Source organism: Haliotis asinina, chromosome 16 (genome assembly GCF_037392515.1).
Source record: "Haliotis asinina isolate JCU_RB_2024 chromosome 16, JCU_Hal_asi_v2, whole genome shotgun sequence".
Classification (NCBI taxonomy): Eukaryota; Metazoa; Mollusca; class Gastropoda; order Lepetellida; family Haliotidae; genus Haliotis; species Haliotis asinina.
Window position 1 is genome coordinate 31,359,081 of NC_090295.1, and position 24,711 is coordinate 31,383,791.

The window sequence follows — 24,711 nt, forward strand, 5'->3', positions numbered from 1 at the left end:
GTCATGCGCATGGGAGCAGGATCTGACAATTCTTCCCTGATTTTTGTAAAAACATTAGAAATGTTTCAACCACGCCGGGATCTCAGCAGATGATGGGGACATTCGTTCGTCCGTCAAATCGGACGACCACGGAACCGAACACACAAGCTTTGTGTTCCTGTGCTTTATGCATGATTCTCTTGTCTAAGGACCGAGTGACAATGTCAACGTTTTTGATGTGGGCTTTGAAGTCGGCGTAGATGATATATGGCACGTACATTTGATGTTTGTGGTTGACGAATTCCAAGACCTTGTCATTTTCGGTCGCCATGTTGCCGTCTGTCCAATGCCTCGGCAGTCCTCCTGGTGCATCATTTTTCGCAAAAGTGTTTCTTACTGGCATGTTTTGAATGGTCGTACAACAGTCTGCTAAAGTGTTTTATTCACATGTAGTGATGCTTGTCAACTCGCTGGATCATACATACATTAATCGCCTCACGTCCATGCTCGTACATTAGAGAGTTGAGCCTGTGCACGATTGTTGCTTTCGCTTAGTGTCCGAAGACTATGTGGTCACTCTGTTTTTCAATTTTGGGTATCTGGGAGATGGGGATGGGGTCAGTACCATCCCAGTCGACCCCGTCGTCTTCAGAATATCTGGAAAGTCTATCCAGATGTGAGTTGGTCGGAAACATCGCGGATCAAATCGTTACCCGAAGACAATCATCACCTTTGCTTTTGACGTTGACCATGGCTTGCTTTTTCTTGTAGTAAGGTTTGAAAGGTTCATACTTGGCTATGTGCAGATCAACACGATCGACTGTACTTACAGTGAAACTGGAACTCATGGGTGTCCAGCATTCCAGGAGTTTGTTGTATTTTTGCAAACGAGGTGTTGATGCTTTGATGGTTTCAGTCTTGACTGTTTGTTTGCCTCTGAAGTGAGACTGGACGTACTCAATGGTGCCGGCCATCTGCTGTTTTTCCAGCAACATATTCTCTATGCGATCAGGGGTTTCAGAGGTTGACATCCATGTTTTTGTCAATGACAATTTCCCAGATTCTCAGATGATTGGAGTTCTTCGTCTGCACGAACTGAAGTTCCTCCAGGAGCACGGCTTTCCTCAACCTCTGAGCCCATGCTCCTGTGCCAAGAGCTTGAGTTGTGTCACTGTGAGAGGTGGTTGATGTGGAGGAATGTCGAGCAACTTCCAACAGCTGAGGTTTCCTGAAATCGAGTAACCAATCACTCCATGTTGTTTGACAAGCTGTTTCTGTTCTCTGACGGTGGGCATTGCTGCTATGTTCAGACGCTTTGTTAAGAAGTGAAATCAAATCTCTAACACAGTTTTTTACAAATCTCTATTAGAAAGTTGCTATGTTCTGATTTGAAGTCAAACCTTTGCAATGAGTGAGTGAGTGAGTGAGTGAGTGAGTGAGTGAGTGAGTGAGTGAGTATTTAACATGGCGGCAATATTTCAGTCATATCGTGATGAGAACAACTAGAATATGACAATAGTAATATCACAATTACAATTAAAGCTAGTATGGAAAGTTAAAACTAGCAGCACTATTTGGATAAAACAATATAAAATACATGCTATACATCACCAACAACTGAAGGTAGATCACCATACTAGGGACCATGGGGACTTACAGCACATTTCCTTCATGCATGGACCCTTGCTGGATTTACATCATCCAATCAGCTGTTAGCAATTTAGGAATTTGAATTTACATTGAATGTTTGTGGACTTGCATACCCTCTCAGGAAGACAATAATTTTACAGTACTTTAACTCCCCTCAAGGATACAGCCACTAACAACATGAGTTACTAATTCAAACTTCCAATAATAAAATATTTATCCATCTTAAAGTTTATGCGCCAGACATTGTCGGGAAACCAAGTGAAGACTCTTCCCATAATCTGAGCATAAAATCATGGCCAACTTGTCAACCCCAAATCAATGCACCCGCATCGCGTCCTCTGATCTCAGGGACACATGAGGATTCGATCAGCCTGACACGAAAAACGCCTTGCACATATTGCATTTGCATAATGTGTACACATTACGAGAAGTTATCATGGAATCTCAATTGCCCGGGGTCATTAATTTGGTGTTGACCTATCCCTCGTCATGGATGAGGATCGTAATGCCATAGAACTAAAAAACAAAGGCATTTATACTGAAAAGCTTTATTTCGTATGATCGAAGGGGAATATACATATCATCATCATCATCATCATCATCATCATCATCATCATCATCATCTCAAATGAGTTACACGCTAATGGCCTATCATGGAATACAATATATGCTCCATACTCTTGGAGAAGTGCGATAGCTGCAACTTCTGATTGGGTATCAACACCATGAAAATCAACGCTGTCGTATTTACCTATAACCAGGAGCAACCCCCACCACAAACCTTGATAGTTTCATATTTATTGGGGGTTATGATTACCCCATTTTATTCGAGGCCATTTTTATTTCCAAACATTTTGATTTTGTAAGCTTGAAGTATACTCAGAGAAGATTGATGAAAGACTAATCAAATATCATTTCATAAGACAGTGTACATGTTTTCATGCACACAAAAATGGAACTGTACCCAGCTGTGGACGACGTGTCGAAATTGATGGAAACAACCGTAAACAGGTTTTGTATGTGAAATCAAACGTCTAACTGAACCGGAACGCAGGGCTGTCAATTACACGGATGGTGTTGACACCGCCCTAGCTGATAGTAACTGGTATGGGATTAGGTGCAGAGGGTTGGTGTCCACCATCGTTGCCACACCTGTGGTGCTGGGCATCAAAATCATGGCTGGAGATGATTAGATTGGTGATTAAGTTTGTATCTCACAGACTGCAATGCAAAGTGATGAAACACAACGAAATCAGAGCAGCAGAGTTGAAGATCAACCCGATAGAAGATCATATACTCTTAAATAAAAGTAGGGGATCTTCCTTTTTTTTTATTTACGATTAAAAATATTTACAAGATTTATTTGAATCAATCACTCTTGATATGACATTATTGAATGTTTTGAGATTTGCACTTCTTTACAACCATAGTTATTTGGAATGATGTCGCTTTTGAAAGATGATTGGTGTATGGCATGTAATTTACATGCATACGATTTTCATTTTGAAACAAACGACTAGAAGCAAACACTAACAAATATGTGCTGCAAGATGAGTGTCAAAATTAATGTTCTAAGTGATATCTCGACCTTCTTGAAAAAACATCAAAATCAAGAAAGGGACCCTTTGCACGTGTGTCTAGGGGTGGCAATAGAGGGAAATGGTGGTGCGTTCATAAGATGTCTGTCCTTGAAATGTTTGTTAACTTAACACTTCCTATCCAAATTTAAAGTTTATTATCCCCTACTCACGGGACAGTAAAATCTCTGAAGTGGAGTTTTCTTTAGTTCTCTCAGCACTTGCCAGATACCACAAAATGAAGCAAGAGATTCAAACCAAAACTTGTGAAAAGCACCCTCTTAGGCAATGAGAAAAAAAATAGAACATGGAAGGTCACAGGCCTTCCTCATGAGAACCAAACAAATTATCAAAGAAGATTCACGATAAATTGCTTAGCGGACATCAACACAGCTTAGTCAGCTAGCCAGCTCTGAAAGCTGTAAATCAACAGTTGAGCCTAATAACACACACTGCGACTTGCTCGGAAAATAAATGTGAACTGTCAACTCTGACATCCTATCGAATGAAATACCACTCTCCCTCAATTAAAAGTCTACATTGAATAATGAAGAGACCCAGAAACAAGGATGAATTAAAAGCATGCCAGCCAATCATGATCGCCCACTTAACTTTTTCCATTGACAAAAATGGCCCTTATGGAATGGCAATGCCAAAGAAACCGAACGGAGATCTAAAATCACTCCTTGGGAGTCGTGAAAAGCAGCTGAACCTGAACAGGCACAAGTCTACATGAATATCTAACAAAAAAGAAATTATGTTTGATGGATTTGGTACAATACCTTACACTGTCAGAATTTCAGAGAGACAACAGACTTACAAGCCTACAAAACATTTTAGGAAACCTCAGATGAGGATATGATCTACTGAAACAATGTAATTCACAGGTTCTTTCCGCTTCAGTAGTATACACAATGATGGCACGGGATAAGGGACTGGCCCCGTTCCATCACTGTGTATACTACTTCCCCGCCCTGATCAGAGACCATATACAGGTATATGGGGAAAAAATACCGGGATTGTAAATGACCGAAACTGTGGACATGTATTAATGATAACTGTTTGCACTGCCTGTCTCGCTGTTTTGAACAGAAAAAACACATTTTTTCAGCATGTTCATACATTCTAGTTAAACATCACCCTCCACTGAAAACCATGATTACCTCATGAAAATTGTTACGTCACCACTGTACCAACCAAATTTCTTAGTTTTTTTTTTATCGAAAAGGCATTATCAAAAACGGAACAGAAAGCTTTTGAAAATCGTCTTGGCTATGGGCAAAAGATTCACAAAAGCAATCATGCCATACTCTCATGACATTTTCAGAATTTCATTTTTGCTCGTTTGCACTTTTAACTAAGCCGCTTTCACGCTTGCACGTACTGATGGTGTAGTCGGACCGGGTGCCGGGTTGGACGTCACCAATCACAATCAGCAAACAACAAGATTAAAAGGCTTATGCACATTTTCACACCTTTCCCTCCAATTGTAAGGAATGCCAATCTTCATTTTGGCAACCAATTTTGCTCTGACACTGAGATAATCAAATGACCACTTTGGAAAGCGATGTTTAATTTGAAGCAAGTCATGAGAGTCACTCATGACCTAAGCAGCAGTATCTAAATGAGTGAATGAGTTTAGTTTTACGCCAAACTGAGCATTGTACTGGCTATGTGGAGAGTGTAAATAATCGAGTCTGGACCAGACAATCCAGGGGTCAACAGCATGAGCATCGATGGGCATGCGATGACAAGTGTCAACCAAATCTGCGAGCCTGACCATAAGATCCCGTTTATCACCTCTTACGACAAATATGCATTACTGGAGGCTATTATTCCAAAACAGACCTTCACTGATTGTATCTGAATGAGTGTACAAGAGACTGAATGTTTTTCCCCGCTTGGCAGGGGACACTTGAAATGGAATTCACATATTGTATCCAGGTCTTAAGCTGACAAGTGAAGGCTTTAAACAGCTTAACAATCTTAACAGCTATCCAACGTCACCACTACACAAGAATTGATTTGGGTTGCAAAATCAAGTTTCAGCCGGATTAGAATGGGAGTTTTGTGAGGTTACTCTGAATCTTGTCTGTAAGTATCAGTGACAATGACACAAGAAAACCTAAATTCCTACCCCGCTGTGTATCTGTGTTCTTGAAAATGACAACCAATGGTCATTAAAACACTAAAATCAAAAGACAGATCATATTTTTAATAAACTCCATCTTGACATACATTGTTGTCTGAGCATGAAGACCTGTCTGAAGCTGAGCTACATTGTTATGGTTACGCAACTTCTTTCTGACAGTGGATGCCACCTTTCGGTGTAGATACTAACATCCTTGTCAAGCAAGTGAACACTGAAACATTGAATCCACTGCAATAAAGAAGTTGTCTACTCGTAAAAGCTGCTTACTGTTCATCAACATCAAACTTCAACTGTCACTCAAAGATAAAATGGTTCGCTATTCATTTGTATTTTCCCTATCCAATTCACTTGTTGCTGACTGAGGTTTTAAACCACAATTAAACCAAAAACTGTCTCCATTACACAACACAGCCCTCCAATGAGTATGAAACAGGAAGCCAGTATCTCTCGTTTACTGGCGACCAACCTTCGCGACTTTAGAACGTGTACTGGAGCCCCACTTTCAAATACTGGCACCCTATTACTGACCCTGTCCTAACACAGAATCAAGACAGTAATACCCCAATTATTGAAATACAGAAATAAAAACTAAATGTTTTCATCCATTTATTGTCAAATGTCACTCAAATGTAACTTTGATGCAGACAGACAACTTCCGGTTTCATGCAAGCAACAGTTGTATACCTAAGCAGAATCTGAAATAGTTTCAATTTTCAAAATGATCGATTTTGAGAATGAAATTGCAGTATCAAGTTCATCTCATATTATTTGAAAAATGCCTAAAACTTGCTGTATCAATAAAAGATCCTTAATCATGTTTATTTTGAAAATGTTGTCACAATAAATAAGTATTTTAACATGTAACCGGTCCTACTTTGGACATTAAATCTACTTTTCGTTTCGTTTCAGTTTTCACTCAGTTTTTAAAATAAGCAAATTCCGCGGCAGAAAAGTGGCAATTTCTGCACGAAAATGCGTTTTCCACGGACCAGACGTCTCTCTGCATGGCAAAATAAATTCCGCGATTTTTTTCTGCAACCGCAGAATCGCGGAATCCAGGAGGGACGGACTCACGCGGTCACATTGTGCCATGTTTTATTAATCGCTGTTTGGGTCAATTAAAATATTCTAAATATATTCTATATTTCGGTTTCGAACGTAACTATTTGGATCAAATGAATTATAACTGTAAACTTATAAACATACATATCTTTGCCATTCGGTAATTTGCACCATTACAAGCAAATATTTATTTTTCGAAGCGGTAAGAATTCATTACACTGGATACGTCAGCCATTTTCGTGCCGGTTCGGTGTGCGTATTCCATTTATTAGAATTACTCCAAGGGTTAGGGCTTAGGGTTAGGGTAAGGGACCTAATCCAATATAGTAGGTAAATGCATGAGTACCAATTGTTTTCCTTTCCCATTTTTAATGCTTTGTTCACAACGAAAAACGGGAGACCAAAAACTTCAAAAGTTAAATAAACGATGAAATGGTTTAATGTCGAAATTTTGGGCTGATGGAAATCGGCCTCCAGCAACTTTCACCTCTAGATCTACATATTTTCAATAATGATTCGAAGTCTAACTCACCCTCGTGCCGTCACCAAACATGACCATGTCTAACTCATTCCTTAGCGCGATCCACATTATCCCTACAACACGTTTCTGTCACGAAAGCACAGGGGCTTGTAACGCTGAAAACTGCCATCAACTGCCATCAGGGTATGTATTGTCCCTAATGGGGTATTACTACTATGAAAAGGGTCCTTTTTATAGTAGTAATATCCCATTAGGGACAATACATACCTTGATGGCAGTTTTCAGCATTACAAGCCCCTGTGCTTTCGTGACAGAAAAGTGTTGTAGGGAACACAGTAAGGAACGGAAAAAGGACCCTTTTTTATAGTAGTAATACCCCATTAGGGACAATATATACACTGATGGCAGTTTTCAGCGTTAGGCCTACAAGCCCCTGTGCACGGAAGCACACAATCATTTTTATACAAGCACGTCATTCATGCATGCACCGTGAAATCAACGTCTGACGCCTGACGTCAACAACCGTTTGAAGTTCGAACCATATCGGCTCATTCAACACAACATGGTAACTTGTAGATTACGGAATAGGACGATCGTGCCAAATGATATCGGGAAAGTTCGTCAACCGTCAGTAGATTGAAAGCACGAGGCACCAAGTCTACCCGTAACTTTCGTAATTGTCCGCAACCAATTCGACTCTTTCCGTTCATTTCCGTGACGTCACAGGAATGACTAGCTAAATTTGCACATTGTGCAACAATGTGGACGTACCTCAGTCGGTTAGCTGTCGGGATAACTATTCGAAGGTCGCGGGTTCGCGTCCGACGGGTTCTCACAAACTGGTTGCCTGTGTCACTGACATGTGACCTACGGCTGGGAACGTCCTCACGAGAAATTGTGGTGCTGAATTCTAAAGGTGCTCCAAATTCCCCAGCCTGGTTCCGACACTGTCAATGTCGGAGCGTTAGCGCAGGTGCATCAGACCCAGGGAACCAGGCTGCAAATTCCCAACTGCATCTGTATCATTTTTGCCCCCTTGCAGATTGATATAAAAACTGACACTCGAAATGCTTCCTTTCAGAAGCTTCGGAAAATGATTTTGAGTGACAAAGACATTGCACAAACAGCCCCATTCCCCTGACATGGTTTGTTTTATATCCCCACCAATACGCTGCCTCGTGCACAGTAGAGCGTGTTCTTAACGTGTGTATCGTGCATTCCGTGCTACCCAGACGTAGGAGGCCAAAATTAATACTGCTGTGTTCGGGAGCAAGGTTTACGAAACGAGGGCGCCATGATTTTAGGTTTTTAAAAGCGCAATAAATTCCTCAGACTCATCAATATTCGCGCGGCTGGGTGGGCCCTCGGCCTAACGGAATATTGGTGAGTCTTTGGTGTTTATTCCTTACATAAACCAACATATTGCACTTGTATGATTTTGTACTTTTGGGACCCATTTCCTCCCACCCCAAGCTTTCATTCAGCTGATTACAAACACTTGAACTTTGGTAATCCAGACACTTGGACTCTCCCACTGAATCTCCTTGAACTGTAAAAGTTATATATATATCATTTATATGCCTTATTTATCTCTGCGCTATTATCATTGTATATTCTCATTATAAGTACCTGTTGAGAAAGTTATGTTATATTTAGTGACTGCACAGTTTAGCTGTATAAACGCTTGATGAAACCTCACAACGGCATTCCTGAGCGCTCTCCTTAAGCTGAAATTCGATACATGGCCCCCATGTGGATTTTTGCAGGAATTTAGGTTACAATTGTATATGTCAGGGTAGAGATTGCGATCGGAGTCTCTACCAGTAGAGATTGCGATTAGAGTCTGTACTGGTAGAATCTCCGATCCTACTAGTAGAGATTGCCATCGGAGTCTCTACTGGTAGAGACTCTGATCATATAAAAGAACCTATGCAATCACAATCCCTACCAGTAGAAGCTGAAATCTGTCAGGGTTGAGGTTGCAGCCCTACACTTATGCAAGCCAGTGAATATTTAGAAACATAAAATGTATTTTCATATACGTAAACATAATGTAAACATAAAACAATATGTCACACCTTCCTTACATGCTGCGGTTGGTTGTAGAAAAAAATCAGTTTTTTAGGTTGCTATTTGATCTTTTGTTGCCAGGAAAAACTTAGTGATTTTCTTATTTTCCTACTGTTTACAGTGAGATGTTAAATACATGCTGTCTTTAATCCCACCCCAACTCCTACATCTCAAAGTCATTGTTAAAAGTAGGAAGTTTGAATTCATTCCGATGTAAGTCTCAAATAATGATCAGTAATCATTATAAAAACACTGCTTTTCAAAGAGGTGGGGAAATGACCAGGCAATAATATTCTCAGGTGGGTAATGTCCAAGTGGTTAATTGCCCTGCACCCCTCCTCCCAGAATGCCCACATGCCACCTACACCTTGTAACAACAAACTAATTCGGTATTTCCTGGAACAGTGTTAGAAAAAGCAAACATGCTTTTTTAACCAATTCAGATTTCTCTAGAAATATAGTATGTTTGAAAAAACAACAACCTTAAGTTAATTAATATAATTGTTTATTCAGTTCTAGTCAATCTTAATCTGTTAATCTCAACCTATTAATCCAGCTTTCATCGTTACTTGGTTCTTCCTTTACTCTCATGGATTAATTGGTCTTTAGGACTCTTCCATTATAAGTAGGTGAGATCGTTTTGTTGTTTTAACTAAATGTAGATATACTGGGCTGTAGGTATGTCAGATGTCAGAGGTGTTACACTGTTTATGGGTATATGAGGGGAATAGATTTGAGCATGAACCAGTTATCAGCTGAAGAGATCATCAATCACCAGTGGACAAAGGAGGAACAGAAGGCTAAGTTTTACAAACTGCTGGATGACCACATAGCGCAGCTTAACAAGAAGAAACAAGAAACCTTTTGTATCACCCAAGAAGCATATGACAACCGAAAGCTGTGGAAGCTCTGCAGTTGGATAAAGGTGTAAAGTGTTCAGCAGGCAGCCATTTCAAGTTCTGGTGTGCTAAGCACTTCAAGCTACAAAAGATAGGATCTAGGAGGATTCTCTACTGCAAGAAATCATTATGCCCTGTCATCACCAAGGAAGATATATTTGACACAGTTAAACGGTATGTTATACATTCACAGTATTCATTATAATTAATACTTTATTTAATCAACAATTTATACATTTGCCTCTTTATGTGGATTTGAATGAAATAGAAAATTAAATCCTTGTTTTTCTTTGCAGATGTCACATGAGTTGGTCATTCACGACGTGCCAAAACATGGGATGAGATCAAGGCTAACTACTCCTGGATCAGACATGACTTTTCCTCAGCACTTGCCCTTAATTGACATGACCAGCAGACCAGATAGTGACTTCAAGTGGATCTTACATATGCGTAACCACTTCAGCAAGTTCAGTTGGACGCATCCTTTGACATCCAAGCGGTCTGCTGAAGTTGCAGAGAAGCTTGTCCAGACCTTCTGCTTGTTTGGCTGTCCTCGGATTCTCCAGTCAGAAAATGGGCGGGAATTTGTCTCTGCTGTCATCAATGACCTCTGCAAGGACTGGTCTGGTAAGTATCAAGTACTGGAAAATGCAACTCTTATTGTTCCTTAATTTTCATTTTAATAAAACTAATGTGGTACTTTTACAGGCATGATCATCCTTCCTGGGCGACCTCGTCATCCACAATCACAGGGCTGTGAGGAGAGGGGGAATGGAGATCGGCAGCTTAAACTCGGCAAGTGGATGGAGGAAAACCCAGAGAGAGGCTGGGTCCAGGATCTTCTTCATGTTACCTATGAACTGACTGTGCTGTGCTGAAAATACTGGATGAGCAGAGCATTCAAGATGAGGACGACAGGTCTTTTCAACCAGTTTGAGAGCAGACAAGTTGAAGATCCCATCGGCCCACTGACAAACCAGACATCAAGTGATTGTGCAGACATCAACCAGACCACTTCTCAGTCTACTAGGGGAGGAGTACTAGCTTCTGGATCGTGCAAGAACAGTCGGAACTGGGAGAGAAGTGTTTGGGAGGACCACAGTACATTGTGAAACAGTCGATCCACGACAGCAGAGAGTATTCCATATAACATCTGTGGAGGATCCAGACTTCATTCCAGCTGAAGGTAACCCATTTGATGAACCACTTTCTGTTGGCCAGTTCATTGTTTAGGACATCACTCAAGCAGTTCTACTAGAACCTAACACACCAAACAGCAAGGTTCGGAAAACTGCAACAGATAACTATCTGATGGCAGCCAACAGGCAGCAAGTTCATTACAATGCCAAGTAACTATGTCGTTGTAAAAACAAGGAGTAAAATGTTCTACAAAGTGTCACACAACCACAACGTGTGTCAAAATAAAGTGCTATCTTCATTGTTACCTGTTTTGTAAGTAAGATGTGTAAATATTGTAATACATGTAGATGTGTTCTAACTGGAAACGTTCTATACCTTAATAAAATGCATACTTTTTAAGTCTCTATCTTCATTGTTACTCTATTTGAAAGAAAGATGTGTAAATATAGCAATAAATGCATCTGAAACTGGAAACAGTCCATACCTGAGTAAAATGCATATTATTGTTCAGCAAGTGTCTTTGCTGTTGTCCCATCAGCTGAATTGGAAATAGACAATTCAGTGGAGACTACGATTGCAATTTCTACTAGTAGGATCGGAGACTTAACCAGTAGAGACTCCAATCGCAATCTCTACTGGTGGAGTAATACAGGACACTATTGTAGATGATGAAATTCTTCAAAGGCATTTACAAGTTGGTGAGGTAATACAGGACACTACTGGTAGAGACCCCGATCGCAATCTCTACCCTGACATATATCTTGGATCGTTTAACAAAACCCAACAGGTATTTCAATAGCTACCAATCAAGAAATGATTTACCGGCCTACTTATGCACCAGACATAACTTTGTTCTACCAGGGCGACTATATACAGATGTAGATTATCAGTGGTTCTACGTTGCACCCCACATGGCACTCGACATTTCCACACTTCGTGGCCTGACATTGTCTACTCACTCTGCGCATGCGCCAATAACCTGCTCAGGTAAATCCCCTGGTTACACCAGCGTTTGATACACGTGTGTGCCTTCCGTGGTTCAGATTTGGGACTTATCATCAGATTTACTTGCAGGAGTCCCTCTTTGGACTGCTCCAAAAATGAACTATACACAAAGAAACACTTGATACATGTGACTGCTCTGGACGGTCCGACGTATGCTTTGAACACAGGCAGATGTAGTTCGCCATTGCATACCTGGCAGAACACAAGAGGCTGTTACAGGTGGCCGGTCCACTGAGGCAGTGACAGTCACTGTATCACAATGCAGTTACCACCATTCCACGTATGCAGGCTGTCGCTGAGTATATATTGCATTATGAGAATCTTTTACCGCTCATAGATCCAGTCAATCGGTCGTCTGCCAATGATATGATCACATGGACCAATCCAAACGCTTTATTAACTTCCGCGTTTGAACAAGACCACACCTTCCTACTTTTAACTGCGACCGCATCGTTCATTATCGTTCAGGACCAGTTGCTTGATTCTAAATGTCGGTTTCTAGCCTGTGTTTTGAATTGAACCCCTTGCCAATGCAACATGAACACTCGAGATCAGTTGTAAATCATTTGAGCACTTTAACAATCAATTACTTTTAATTGTCTCGTGAAATTGTATTATACACGAACCGTAAAATCTAATTTTAAATTGTAGAGAGCCTTCGACCTGTCTTTTGATTTGTTTAGAAGTGAACAGGTCAAAATGGCCACACCACAAAATGACCACACTGACCTTAGTCAAAATGGCCACAACACCCAGTCAAAACGGTCATGTCAAAATGGCCATACGTTACTTTATTATTTTTCAATACTCTTGACATTTGTAATATTTGATATCAAAGTGTGAAAATGAGAAACAAGTTACATCACACAAAACTTGGTGTATATTACTGATGTACCTTCCTAACTGATACTTTAACATTGTCACTGAGGTGGAAGAAAAGTTCACCCTTCTCGAGACCAGCTCACAGAAGGGGAAACCTCTACTGATGGAGTCTAGTGGATGCACCTATGTCCAAAAGGTATTCCCCCTGTTCCCAAATGTATGAAAATATCATATATATTACCCAGTAAATACTGGTAATTCATTGTAGTTCTTTATTACTGTGTATACTTTGTAATGTAATGCTGTAAATATAATACAAACACCATAATGTATTACTTAATAGTTGTGAATTTTATTTTCATTTTAGTCTTCAAAATGTCAGTTCACCTATCCTCTAATTGGTTCGTTAATTACTAATCAACACATGATTGCATACATTGTGTAACCTTGATATGTGAATCAAAAAGTGCCTTGTTAACTTGCTGCCATTGATCAATTAATTGTTAACCCTCCTGTCTATTGTAATTGTTCTTATACTTTTCAGGTGAAGGAAGTAGCCAAGGCCAACCTTCAGGAGGACTATTGGAATGATCAAGTTTTTTACTAGATGTAACAACTGACTGGACCATTAGAAGATCAAGATTTTGACTAGAAGCAGGGAGATTATATACATATTGTAGATTATCCCTGCTTGAAGTAACTGATAAACAATAAAAATAAATAGTAAAGAGGTGCTTACACATGAATAAAGAACATACATACATATTTGTTTAAAATGATTTGTTTATGTGTAATAAACATCAAGTTTTGTCTGATATAACTTCTCTCATTTTTACACCTCAATATAACAAACAATACAAATGTTATGAGTATTAAAATAGAATAAACTAATGCATGGTCATTTTGGCTTTTTTTGCCTAGGACCATTTAGAAACCCCACATCAGTCACTATTCCATTAAACTAAGAAAAGTGCTTCAAATTTATATTGATGAACTGTTATAAAAAGATGCCCAAAGACCTTTGCCCTTTTTCAGAGTGATGTGCTTTCATATTAGACTTGTCAGTCTAAGTATTATCTGAGCCTAAATTTACTTAGGGACAGTATTGCCATTTGTCCTAAACTAAAGCAAAATATTATCAGTGGTAATATTTATTCACATGAATGGCTTGTAAATATACCACCCTTCTTACTTATCCCACTATGTTATAGGAGTTGTTGGTACCCAAGTGGCTAAATCCTTTCACACTGAGGATCGGGGTCGATTCCCACATGAGTACAATGTGTGAAGTCCATTTCTGGTGTTCGACAACATGATATCTATAGATTATGGCAAAATGTGGCTTAAAAATAAACTCAATCACTTACATTACATTATGTTTAATTAACTAACGTTGTGTTTGAACAGATTCTATTGTCGTTGTCAAGCAAGTGACATCATAATAGTCCTCATCCTGTAGTTGTGATTGGTCTCATGGCTCAGAATGCTGTATAAGGCGCACATTTCAAATTCAATGACCATATCATAATATATCATATTGAATTGTATTCTTCAATTTCAGGTCCATTTCAATTGTTGAGTGTAGGAAGATCAAACTAATAATTATTACTTTTCTTACTATTTACACATGAATACAAATATAAATAATCATAAATGTTAACATAATCAAACATATATTAGTTTGAATGATATGTTCAATTTTTTTTACCATTGGTCCTTTTACCTTTCCTTTTGCCCTTTTGTCCTTTGACCCTTTTGACTAGATGACTTTTGACTAGCAGATGTCAGTATGCTAAGCGAGAGGCTAAAAGAGAACTTAGGCGTTATAGAAACACTAAATCAGCCATCAGTAGACGTAAATACTGTGAACTGAGGAATAATTATAAATATGAATGTAGAAAAGCTAAGGTCTCATTTCAGCAAAAGAAAAGTTCTAAGTTAAAATCTTCCATCCATAACACTTCTGCGTTCTGGAAAGAGCTGAGAAGTCTGAATGCTACAAAGAGCCCACGTTGTCCACTAGACAAATCTTTACTGTATAATCATTTTAAAGGGTTGTTCACACCTAGAAATCTAGCTGACGATACCACTGAGAATGATGTTTTCTGTCCTGATGTGAATATTCCTTTAAATGATATTGATAGCTATATTCTTGAGTCCTCTATCACTGATGAGGAAATATGTTCATGTCTTTCCCATCTGAAAAATGGCAAGTCAGCGGGTAGTGATGGTGTAATTACTGAGCTGTTGAAATCATCTAAGCATGTTATTATGCCCTTTTTAAAGGTATTGTTTAATAAGATTTTTGATACAGGCGTTTTTCCCATGGCTCGGACGAAAGCAATAGTTATTCCTTTACATAAAAAGGGCGATCGCAAAAACCCAGATAATTACAGAGGGATTTCAATACTGTGCATGTTAAGTAAATTATATACGTCCATTTTAAATGTCCGCATCAGAACCTGGGCAAATATAAGGAGTAAAATTCCCGAAACACAAGCTGGTTTTAGACAAGGGTACTCTACGATTGATCATATTTTTACTTTACATGGTGTTATAGAAAAATGTCTAATTAAGAAAAGGAAAAAGTTATATGTTGCTTTTATTGATTTTAGAAAAGCCTTTGACTCAATTGACCGTCCTAAGTTATACAAGTGCTTATTCAAATCTGGTCTTCAGGGGAAAATGCTATCTGCTATCATGAGTATATATAGTTCAGTAACAGCCTGTGTTAGAGGTTATAATGGGTATACTGAATATTTTGATTGTCCAATTGGTTTAAAGCAAGGTTGTGTTCTTAGCCCCGTATTGTTTTCCTTTTTCATTAATGGATTATCAGATGACATATCTAGATATGGCAAATATGGAGTGCAGTTATTTCCCGACCTATTAGGAATAATGTTACTTATGTTTGCAGATGATGTTGTTCTTATATCTGATACAATTACAGGCTTACAGAATCAACTTAATATACTGCACAAGTACTCTGAATATTCAAGTCTAGAGGTAAATTTAGACAAGACAAATATAGTTGTTTTTAGAAGGGGAGGGCGCTTAGCAAGGAATGAAAAGTGGTTTTTAAATGGCCAGCCAATAACAACATTAAGTACTTATAAATATCTGGGAGTTGTATTTTCGTCAACATTCAAGATGAGAAATTGCATCACTGATTTAGCATTGAGGGGCAAGCGGGCCTTAATGGAAGTAATAAGTAATTTAAATGGAATTGGAATAATAGACCCCAGTGTGTACTTAAAAATTTTTGATGCCCAGATACAGCCGATATTACTGTACGGAGCAGAAATCTGGGGAATGCATAGATTTTATGAAATAGAAAAGGTCCATTTAATAGCCTGCAAACGTTTCTTGAATGTCAGCCCTCAAACACCTACTGCTATTGTATATGGCGAATGTGGAAGATATCCTCTCTATATAAACGCATTGTGTAAAACTTTGAAATATTGGGTAAAGGTTATTCATATGCATGAAGATAGAATCCCCTTGAAAGTGTACAAAATGCAAGTGTATTACGATAACTGTGGCTACAAGACATATGCTTCTTACATAAGAGAAATACTTTTTGCACATGGGTTTGGTTACGTCTGGATGTCCCAGACAGTTGGTGACGCAGCTTTATTTTTAAGTAGATTCAAGACTGTTGCAATCAATATATTTCTTCAATCATGGAACAGTACATTGAATAACAGTTCACGATACCATATGTACCGTGAGTTTAAAAGTCTGTTAACTCCAGAAAAATATTTATCATGTATATTGGACAAAAAGTTTCGAAATATTTTGACCAAATTCCGATGTGGATTATTAAGGCTAAAGTATAATGAAGGTAGATGGTTGAATGTCGAGGTTGCTGAACGTAGCTGCCCTTTGTGTAATCTAGGTGTAGAAGACGAGTACCATTTCATCTTTACATGTACTGAATATAATGCACTAAGATTAAAATACTTGCCATGTATATATCAGAAACAACCAAACTACTATAAATTTAAGTCTCTGTTATCAACGAACAATGAAACAACTTTAAGAAATTTATGTAAATATATCTATCATGCTTATAAAAGCAGGACAATCAAACTTCAATAATTTTTCTTCAAACCACAGGTGCGTACATTTTAACCATATATTTACATTTGTGTGTATATATGTTTATATCACAATGTTATATTTATAGTGACAAGAATCTGTTAATACAATCCACATGTACCATTGATATGTATACCCTGTAATAATTAACTTATATTTGTAACAATTGCGTATATACTGTATATGGGCCTGTGGCCTACGCACGGAATAAAAATACTTGACTTGACTTGACTACAACCCGACTGAGTACATTGTCATGGGAAGTTTATTAGGTACGAGATTGCTGATGTCTTTTGATTTTGCCATTCCATCCACATTGCTGGACTTTGTACAACAGTCTAATTGAAACATTTTCCCAAATTATATTTTTTTTATTTGATTTTCTGGGAAAAATAACAACAACAAAGAAAAATAACACATTTAATGACAAAAAACAAGCAAGTGTAAATTCTAAACTTAAAATTATATATTACATACATATCAACAGATTCAAACAATTGTCCTGGATTAAAACAATCCAGTAACTTGTTAAATGCATCTAAAGTACATACATCTAAATCCTGACCACAAAAAGATACAGAAACTCCATTTTCCTCAGTCAGTTAAGAGAGAAGCAGTAGATGAAGATAAATGTCAGGCATTATGATGAAGAATTCTCTGAAACATAAAATAATAAAACTACACAAAAATAAATTAAGTAAACAAGAACTGCCAAAGAAGCCATTAGTAATATTCTCCATTATACATTCATATATATTCTCATATTCTTACATTTTTCAGCATCCACCATTCACAAACCATCTCATAGAGTAAATGGAACATATGAACTAGGTTCGAAACAACAAATCAAATTTCATCAAAATTGGAACAGAAAAGTCTGAGTAGCTGCCATACTAAAGGCTATCATGCATCAGAGATTCTTTTCTTCCAAAGTATTGCTTTGTTGAGAATGACACACATAACACTAATGCTGGGGTCAAATTCCATGCAGCATCAGTACACCTGTGTGTATGCACAATATGTCGTCAGTATCACCAATGTAATCAAAGCAAGCAAGCATAGGTTGTTGGTGTACCCAGGGGAGACAACTCTACTCTTCCTATAATCTTTAGAACCAAATGTAGTGTCAGCATTGGTGTGTAAAACCAATGTAATAATTACACAAAAATTAATACGTACGCTGTCCCTGTTACCAAATGCACCACACCATTTATTATATTTACACCAATCCTTCATTTGAATCCTTTGCGTGTGCGAAATGAGTAAGCACTTACGAGTACATGTATTGTTAGTTTTTTTATATGTAAGCCATGAAAAAAGTCTGAATGTTCCTGTTCAGGGCTTGAACTCCTTAGCAGATGCAAGCTGTTTCCTCTTGATAGACTGCCACAACCAGTCAGGGGTCACGACCTTGGCCTTGCTAACACCAGTTCTAATCTGAAATGGAAACCTACAAATGCGAGGTGGGGAACATTATCAGTAATCTGTTGTTTACCTCTTTAAAGTGTGGATGTCAGGCTAGAAAAAACAGTGTTTACCAGAATTAGGAGTTGCCATTGTTTCAGCATTACAATGCTGTAGCTTGCAGGCTAATGACATTCAACATGAGCAGTAGGTTTTGTCATCATATACCTCTAAGTTTGTTGGAATGATGACATAGGCTCAATAACTTGTGTGAGCGAGTGAGTAAGTTAGCAATCCTTCAACAATTTCATGTTTGGGAACAGTGTCAAGAAAAGGGCTTCACACATTTTGCCAATGTGGGGTATCAAACCCAGTGAGAGGAGAATGCTTTAACCACTAGACTACCCCATTGCCCGCTACAGGCTTTATAAATTGCCTGAGACAGCCCCTGATTCATCAGGTGATTTTACAGCATCTTGTATCAGTTATAATCATATCATCATACTGGCTTACCTTTCCTTTTGAAGAGACAATATGAGTAGCTGTTCCCTTGCTGGTCTCATCCAAAATTTCTCCATCACAACTAATGACAGTTAAGGTGTCCTCAAAAACACATACACAAAAACACAATCTGAATAAAGATATTCATATTTAATGTGGATTGTAGTGTTACATGTGCTTACCCTTGTGCCTGTCTATTTTTATTATAAATAAAATGCTTATTCGAGGGGTACACAAAGCCCGCACTCTAGTCTACCAGTTGTCCGACTTTCACTTTTGTTGAAGTTGCAGTGACTAATAAGGTGAGGTGGCTGACTTTGTGAGCTGGCAATTAGGTGCCTGACTCTAAAAAAAATACATGTCACTTCTTCACCTGCATCAGGAACCTGTAAAGAACTGACTCTGAAATAAAGGATACTCTATAATATACTGCTTGAGCTCCTTGAACTTGTCTGTGGCTACAGGCAGGAATATCTTGCAGCCTGTGAAGATTTTGGATGGGGGGAAACTGACAGATGGTTCTGTCTTGCACTGAAATACAATGGTCATGAGGACTGACATCTCATCACACAGAAGGGATTAGTCTGGAGGCAAAACGTTTCTATGCCGAACAGTGAGTGAATGAGTGAGTGTGTTTAGTTTTACACCACTTACAGTCACACATGGAAAAGAATCAATATCTTCAATATTCTAGATTTTGCATCTGTAGTTAGCAGACATCTAAATATTGGTATAAGTCTATCCACTTGGTTACCCTAGCGTCCCCTTTTACATTCAGCAATCAGTCATCACTGATTCAGCCATCTCTGGTTGAGAGAGGAGCAGATCAGGCCCCAATTTCTCGAAGCAAACTTCAGTCTAAATTTGGACTTATGTTTGAGTTTTGAGTCAAATCTGAGAAAATACATTTCCCAGAACGTACGGAAATTGATACTAAACTAAAAAATAGTAGACAGTTTGAGTTTTGTGAATATATTGCTTAAGGTGTTTGGACATTTTCTATCTTCAAAAAATGCATTTGAGTTAAAAATAAAGTAGTTTCAAATTGTCAAAGTAAGTTTGAAATTTGAGTAAAAAGTTAAGTTTGTTTCGAGAAATTGGGACCAGACATTAGGGACTTAACAGCCCACCTGGATGAGGCAATGGTGGCAGTCAGATGAGGAACTGTTATGCCATGAGAACGTACAGCCCATTCATCTGCTGAATGAAACTTGTGGGAAGTGTGGTTACATGACCACAGGTACAAACAGATGTAAGAGACCATTCAGCCATCTGTATCATATATCAGTCGGATATCCAGAACAGAGGGATTAAATGGCCAGTGGTCCGGTCACCTTTTTGGTAGAAGCTGTCTGCCCTTCATCCTCTCCTGTTCTCTTCACCAGTGTTTTCTTGCAGACGTCAGCGTTCATGCTGTCACTGCTGCCGCTGGTGCCTTGCTTTGGGTCATCACTTTTATTGTGATGATGTCCAGTCTTTTTGTCAGTCTTCTCCTTGGGATGAATGAGCAGAAAAGTAGGTATAAGCCACAAAAAATGGGGACTGACCACTTCAGAAGAACAGGAGACTGACATCATGAGAAGTATGGGAAGCTGACAACATCGGGAGTATGGGACACTGACAACATGTGGAGTATGTGAGTCTGACAACATGGGAAGTACAGGAGACTGACAGCATGGGGAGTATGGGATGCTGACAAGAAGGGAAGTATGGGAGAATGACAACATGGGAAGTATGGGAGTCTGACAATATGAGAGACTGACAACAAGGGAAGCATGGATAACTGACAACATAGGAAGTACAGGAGACTGACAACATGGGGAGTATGTGAGGCTGACAACATGGGAAGTGTGGGAGACTAACAACAAGGGGAGTATGGGAAGCTGACAACATGGGGAGTATGGGAGACTGACAACATGGGAAGTATGGGAGACTGACAACATGGGAAGTGTGGGAGACTAACAACAAGGGGAGTATGGGAGGCTGACAACATGGGGAGTATGGGAGACTGACAACATGGGAAGTGTGGGAGACTGACAACAAGGGAAGCATGGATAACTGACAACATAGGAAGTACAGGAGACTGACAACATGGGGAGTATGTGAGGCTGACAACATGGGGAGTATGGGAGGCTGACAACATGGGAAGTGTGGGAGACTAACAACAAGGGGAGTATGGGAAGCTGACAACATGGGGAGTATGGGAGACTGACAACATGGGAAGTATGGGAGACTGACAACATGGGAAGTGTGGGAGACTAACAACAAGGGGAGTATGGGAGGCTGACAACATGGGGAGTATGGGAGACTGACAACATGGGAAGTGTGGGAGACTGACAACAAGGGAAGCATGGATAACTGACAACATAGGAAGTACAGGAGACTGACAACATGGGGAGTATGTGAGGCTGACAACATGGGGAGTATGGGAGGCTGACAACATGGGAAGTGTGGGAGGCTGACAACATGGGAAGTATGGGAGGCTGACAACATGGGGAGTATGGGAAGCTGACAACATGGGAAGTATGGGAGACTGACAACATGGGAAGTATGGGAGACGGACAACATGGGAAGTGTGGGAGACTGACAACATGGGAAGTGTGGGAGACTGACAACATGGGAAGTGTGGGAGACTAACAACAAGGGGAGTATGGGTAGCTGACAACATGGGGAGTATGGGGGACTGACAATATGGAAAGTATGGGAGATTGACAACACGGGGAATATGGGAAGCTGACAACATGGGGAGTATGGGAGACTGACAACATGGGAAGTATGGGAGACTGACAACATGGGGAGTATGGGAGACTGACAACATGGGAAGTATGGGAGGCTGACAACATGGGGAGTATGGGAGGCTGACAACATGGGGAGTACGGGAGGCTGACAACAAGGGAAGTATGGGAAGCTGACAACATGGGAAGTATGGGAGACTGACAACATGGGAAGTATGGGAGACGGACAACATGGGAAGTGTGGGAGACTGACAACATGGGAAGTGTGGGAGACTGACAACATGGGAAGTGTGGGAGACTAACAACAAGGGGAGTATGGGTAGCTGACAACATGGGGAGTATGGGGGACTGACAATATGGAAAGTATGGGAGATTGACAACACGGGGAATATGGGAAGCTGACAACATGGGGAGTATGGGAGACTGACAACATGGGAAGTATGGGAGACTGACAACATGGGAAGTATGGGAGGCTGACAACATGGGGAGTATGGGAGACTGACAACATGGGAAGTATGGGAGGCTGACAACATGGGAAGTATGGGAGACTGACAACATGGGAAGTATGGGAGGCTGACAACGTGGGAAGTATGGGAGACTGACAACATGGGAAGTATGGGAGGCTGACAACATGGGAAGTATGAGAGACTGACAACATGAGAAGTATGGGATGCTGACAACATGGGGAGTATGGGAGGCTGACAACATGGAAAGTATGGGAGACTGACAACATGGGAAGTATGGGAGGCTGACAACATGGGGAGTATGGGAGGCTGACAACATGGGAAGTATGGGAGGCTGACAACATGGGAAGTATGGGAGACTGACAACATGGGAAGTATGGGAGGCTGACAACATGGGGAGTATGGGAGGCTGACAACATGGAAGTATGGGAGACTGACAACATGGGGCGTATGGGAGGCTGACAACATGGGGAGTATGGGAGGCTGACAACATGGAAAGTATGGGAGACTGACAACATGGAAAGTATGGGAGGCTGACAACATGGGGAGTATGGGAGGCTGACAACATGGGGAGTATGGGAGACTGACAACATGGAAAGTATGGGAGGCTGACAACATGGGGAGTATGGGAGGCTGACAACATGGGGAGTATGGGAGACTGACAACATGGAAAGTATGGGAGACTGACAACATGGGAACTATGGGGAACTGACAACATGATAAGTTTGAGAAAAGAAATATTGTCTTGAGTAACCATCTCACCTCCTTCAGGCCTGGCATGCAGTGTAATGTGTTAGACTGAACCCTCTCCACCACATCCTTTAGATTCTGAGAGACCTGAAATGCTTTATAAGCATCAGGATGAAGACCTCCTAAACTGTAATCAAACATAACATGAAACATATCAAAACGTAGCTAACAAAACACCAATCCAATCAAATTTGGCTGCTTTTTGCATGATTAAAACAGGTTAAAAAGTGACAATATCACCACTTGTCCTGTTGCCATTCAATAAAATTACAGTTTTTCATTGCTGAAACAAGCAGCAATAGTTGTCTTCCCTTGTGATGTCTCTCGAAACTTGTATCAGCACATTGTCTCTGTAATACTCGTCACTTCTCTTGAAATAATCTTTCCTACTAAATTTCAGTTTTGATAGTCTTCGATAAGAAAAAACGTAATAGAGGTTGGCGTTCTTAAGAGGCATTAAGAACTTAGCATTCAAGTACAAGGCAAATATTACAGATGACAACTTCTTTATGTGTCGGATAAAACATGTCCAAGGGTTTTAAATGTCATAAACCCAAGAGGAAATGTTTTAACTCTGCTATTAGCCAAATATAACTTTCTTAGTGTTTTTGGTAATTGAAAACATGTTGAGTGGTACACTGAGGTGATCTCTCAAACACAAGTCCCTGTCCCAACCTATGCATGTTTTGCACATGCACTGTGTGCATCAATCACAGAATCATGTGGTGTCCTGTCACATTTTGGTTGGATAGCAGTGGTTGGTGAAAATGATAGAGACAAAGACAATGATATCAAGCAATTGTATGAAGCAAGTGGGAACAGATGCAAAACCAAAACTTCCTGCGAGCTACAGAGACTATGTGACTTTTCCAGGCTAACGCGGAAGAGCAACTCATCTGCAATGTAACAGCTTTGCTTGTAACTACTATAGAGGACCATGCAATCCTTTTGCAGCAATTTGACACAAAAACTGGTCATCTTCATCAAACTGTCCTCTAATGTAGTTAAATATAGTGGTCAATTGCTACTGATTTTTCTCTTTGGAAATATTGTCTGGCTACAAAATAATACGGGAAAATAATTCATTCCTACCGAATTGTGTAGGATAGAACAATTTAACCCCCTGGAAGCCACAGGGACATATATGTCCCTCTTCTTCACCCCACGATTTGAAGTCCAATAAAATTTTAAATATATCACACACATATATATACTTCAGAGCTTTGAATTCTGCGAAAAAATTCTGTTTCTTGATACCATCCACTATTACTTCACACCAAGCTAAAGTGCTTAAAATTGCCTTTCAAAATAGGTTTCATCATAAATGTCGTCATTTTTCAAACAGTGCAAAATCAAGATTCACAGCGTTATTTGCAGTATGTTTTGAAATGTGAAAATCGGATAATTACTGGGAGTAATGAACTTCAATAATAGCATATTAATGATCACTGACATCAAGTTTTCATGCAACCAGTAATGATAATTCTGAAATGTCGCAGATGAACCCAGAATCGGTTGGGATGTTTTTGAAAATACACTTACGCGAACGCCGCTGTAACGGAGGAATGCACAGTGGAAGTCTTTAATTAAAAAAAAAGTCTGAAAAGAAATTCACCAAACTAAACGAACTGAATGGGTCCTAGAAACTATGTGCAAGTAAAAAATAAACTGGGTGGCTTTAGGTAAACTAAATTAAATAATATTTACAGTGAAAACCAACTAAATGAACTGAAGGGACCCAGAATGTGATTCAACAAGAAATATATTCACAAATACAGTAAATTTCAGGCCCGTTTGAAAATATGCTCAGCTAAATGTCTTAAAACTAAATTTCTAAGTACTAAATGTCTAACAATTGGGCTCAAGAAACTATTATTCTCCCAATACTAACGAGGCAAGTTTTCACTATCCAACCTAAG

General features: G+C 39.5%; 3 protein-coding genes and 1 long non-coding RNA gene across 8 annotated transcripts in view; 2 read left to right on the plus strand and 2 right to left on the minus strand.

Annotated features, from left to right (window-relative positions):
- LOC137268858 (DNA ligase 3-like) overlaps nt 1-12,383 on the minus strand; it is a 60,583-nt gene extending 48,200 nt beyond the window's left edge. For 2 of the 3 annotated variants that reach the window (XM_067803434.1, XM_067803433.1), the window contains exon 1: nt 12,208-12,383. The gene's annotated coding sequence lies outside the window, so the exon portion shown is untranslated. Of the gene's footprint in view, nt 1-11,969 lie in introns of all 3 variants that reach the window. The other variant, XM_067803435.1, reaches the window with a different exon arrangement.
- LOC137268864 (uncharacterized) lies at nt 11,968-13,600 on the plus strand. Its single transcript, XR_010955047.1, has 2 exons — nt 11,968-13,033; nt 13,382-13,600. It is a non-coding gene; the product is annotated as an uncharacterized lncRNA (long non-coding RNA).
- Nucleotides 13,601-15,619: 2,019 nt separating this feature from the next.
- Nucleotides 15,620-17,616, plus strand: LOC137268859 (uncharacterized). Its single transcript, XM_067803436.1, has one exon. It carries the CDS (start codon nt 15,736-15,738, stop codon nt 16,936-16,938), a length of 1,203 nt encoding a protein of 400 aa, XP_067659537.1. The 5' UTR covers nt 15,620-15,735; the 3' UTR covers nt 16,939-17,616.
- Nucleotides 17,299-24,711, minus strand: part of LOC137268856 (DNA ligase 3-like) — a 37,209-nt gene continuing 29,796 nt past the window's right edge. Inside the window, exons 9-13 of one of the 3 annotated variants that reach the window (XM_067803430.1) lie at nt 22,805-22,919; nt 20,178-20,336; nt 19,262-19,374; nt 18,856-18,925; nt 17,299-18,375 (exon numbers count right to left, since the gene is read on the minus strand). In XM_067803430.1, coding sequence (XP_067659531.1) covers nt 18,274-18,375; nt 18,856-18,925; nt 19,262-19,374; nt 20,178-20,336; nt 22,805-22,919 — 559 coding nt within the window. In that variant the 3' untranslated portion in view covers nt 17,299-18,273. The remainder of the gene's footprint in view (nt 18,376-18,855; nt 18,926-19,261; nt 19,375-20,177; nt 20,337-22,804; nt 22,920-24,711) is intronic. The other 2 variants (XM_067803431.1, XM_067803432.1) reach the window with 2 other exon arrangements.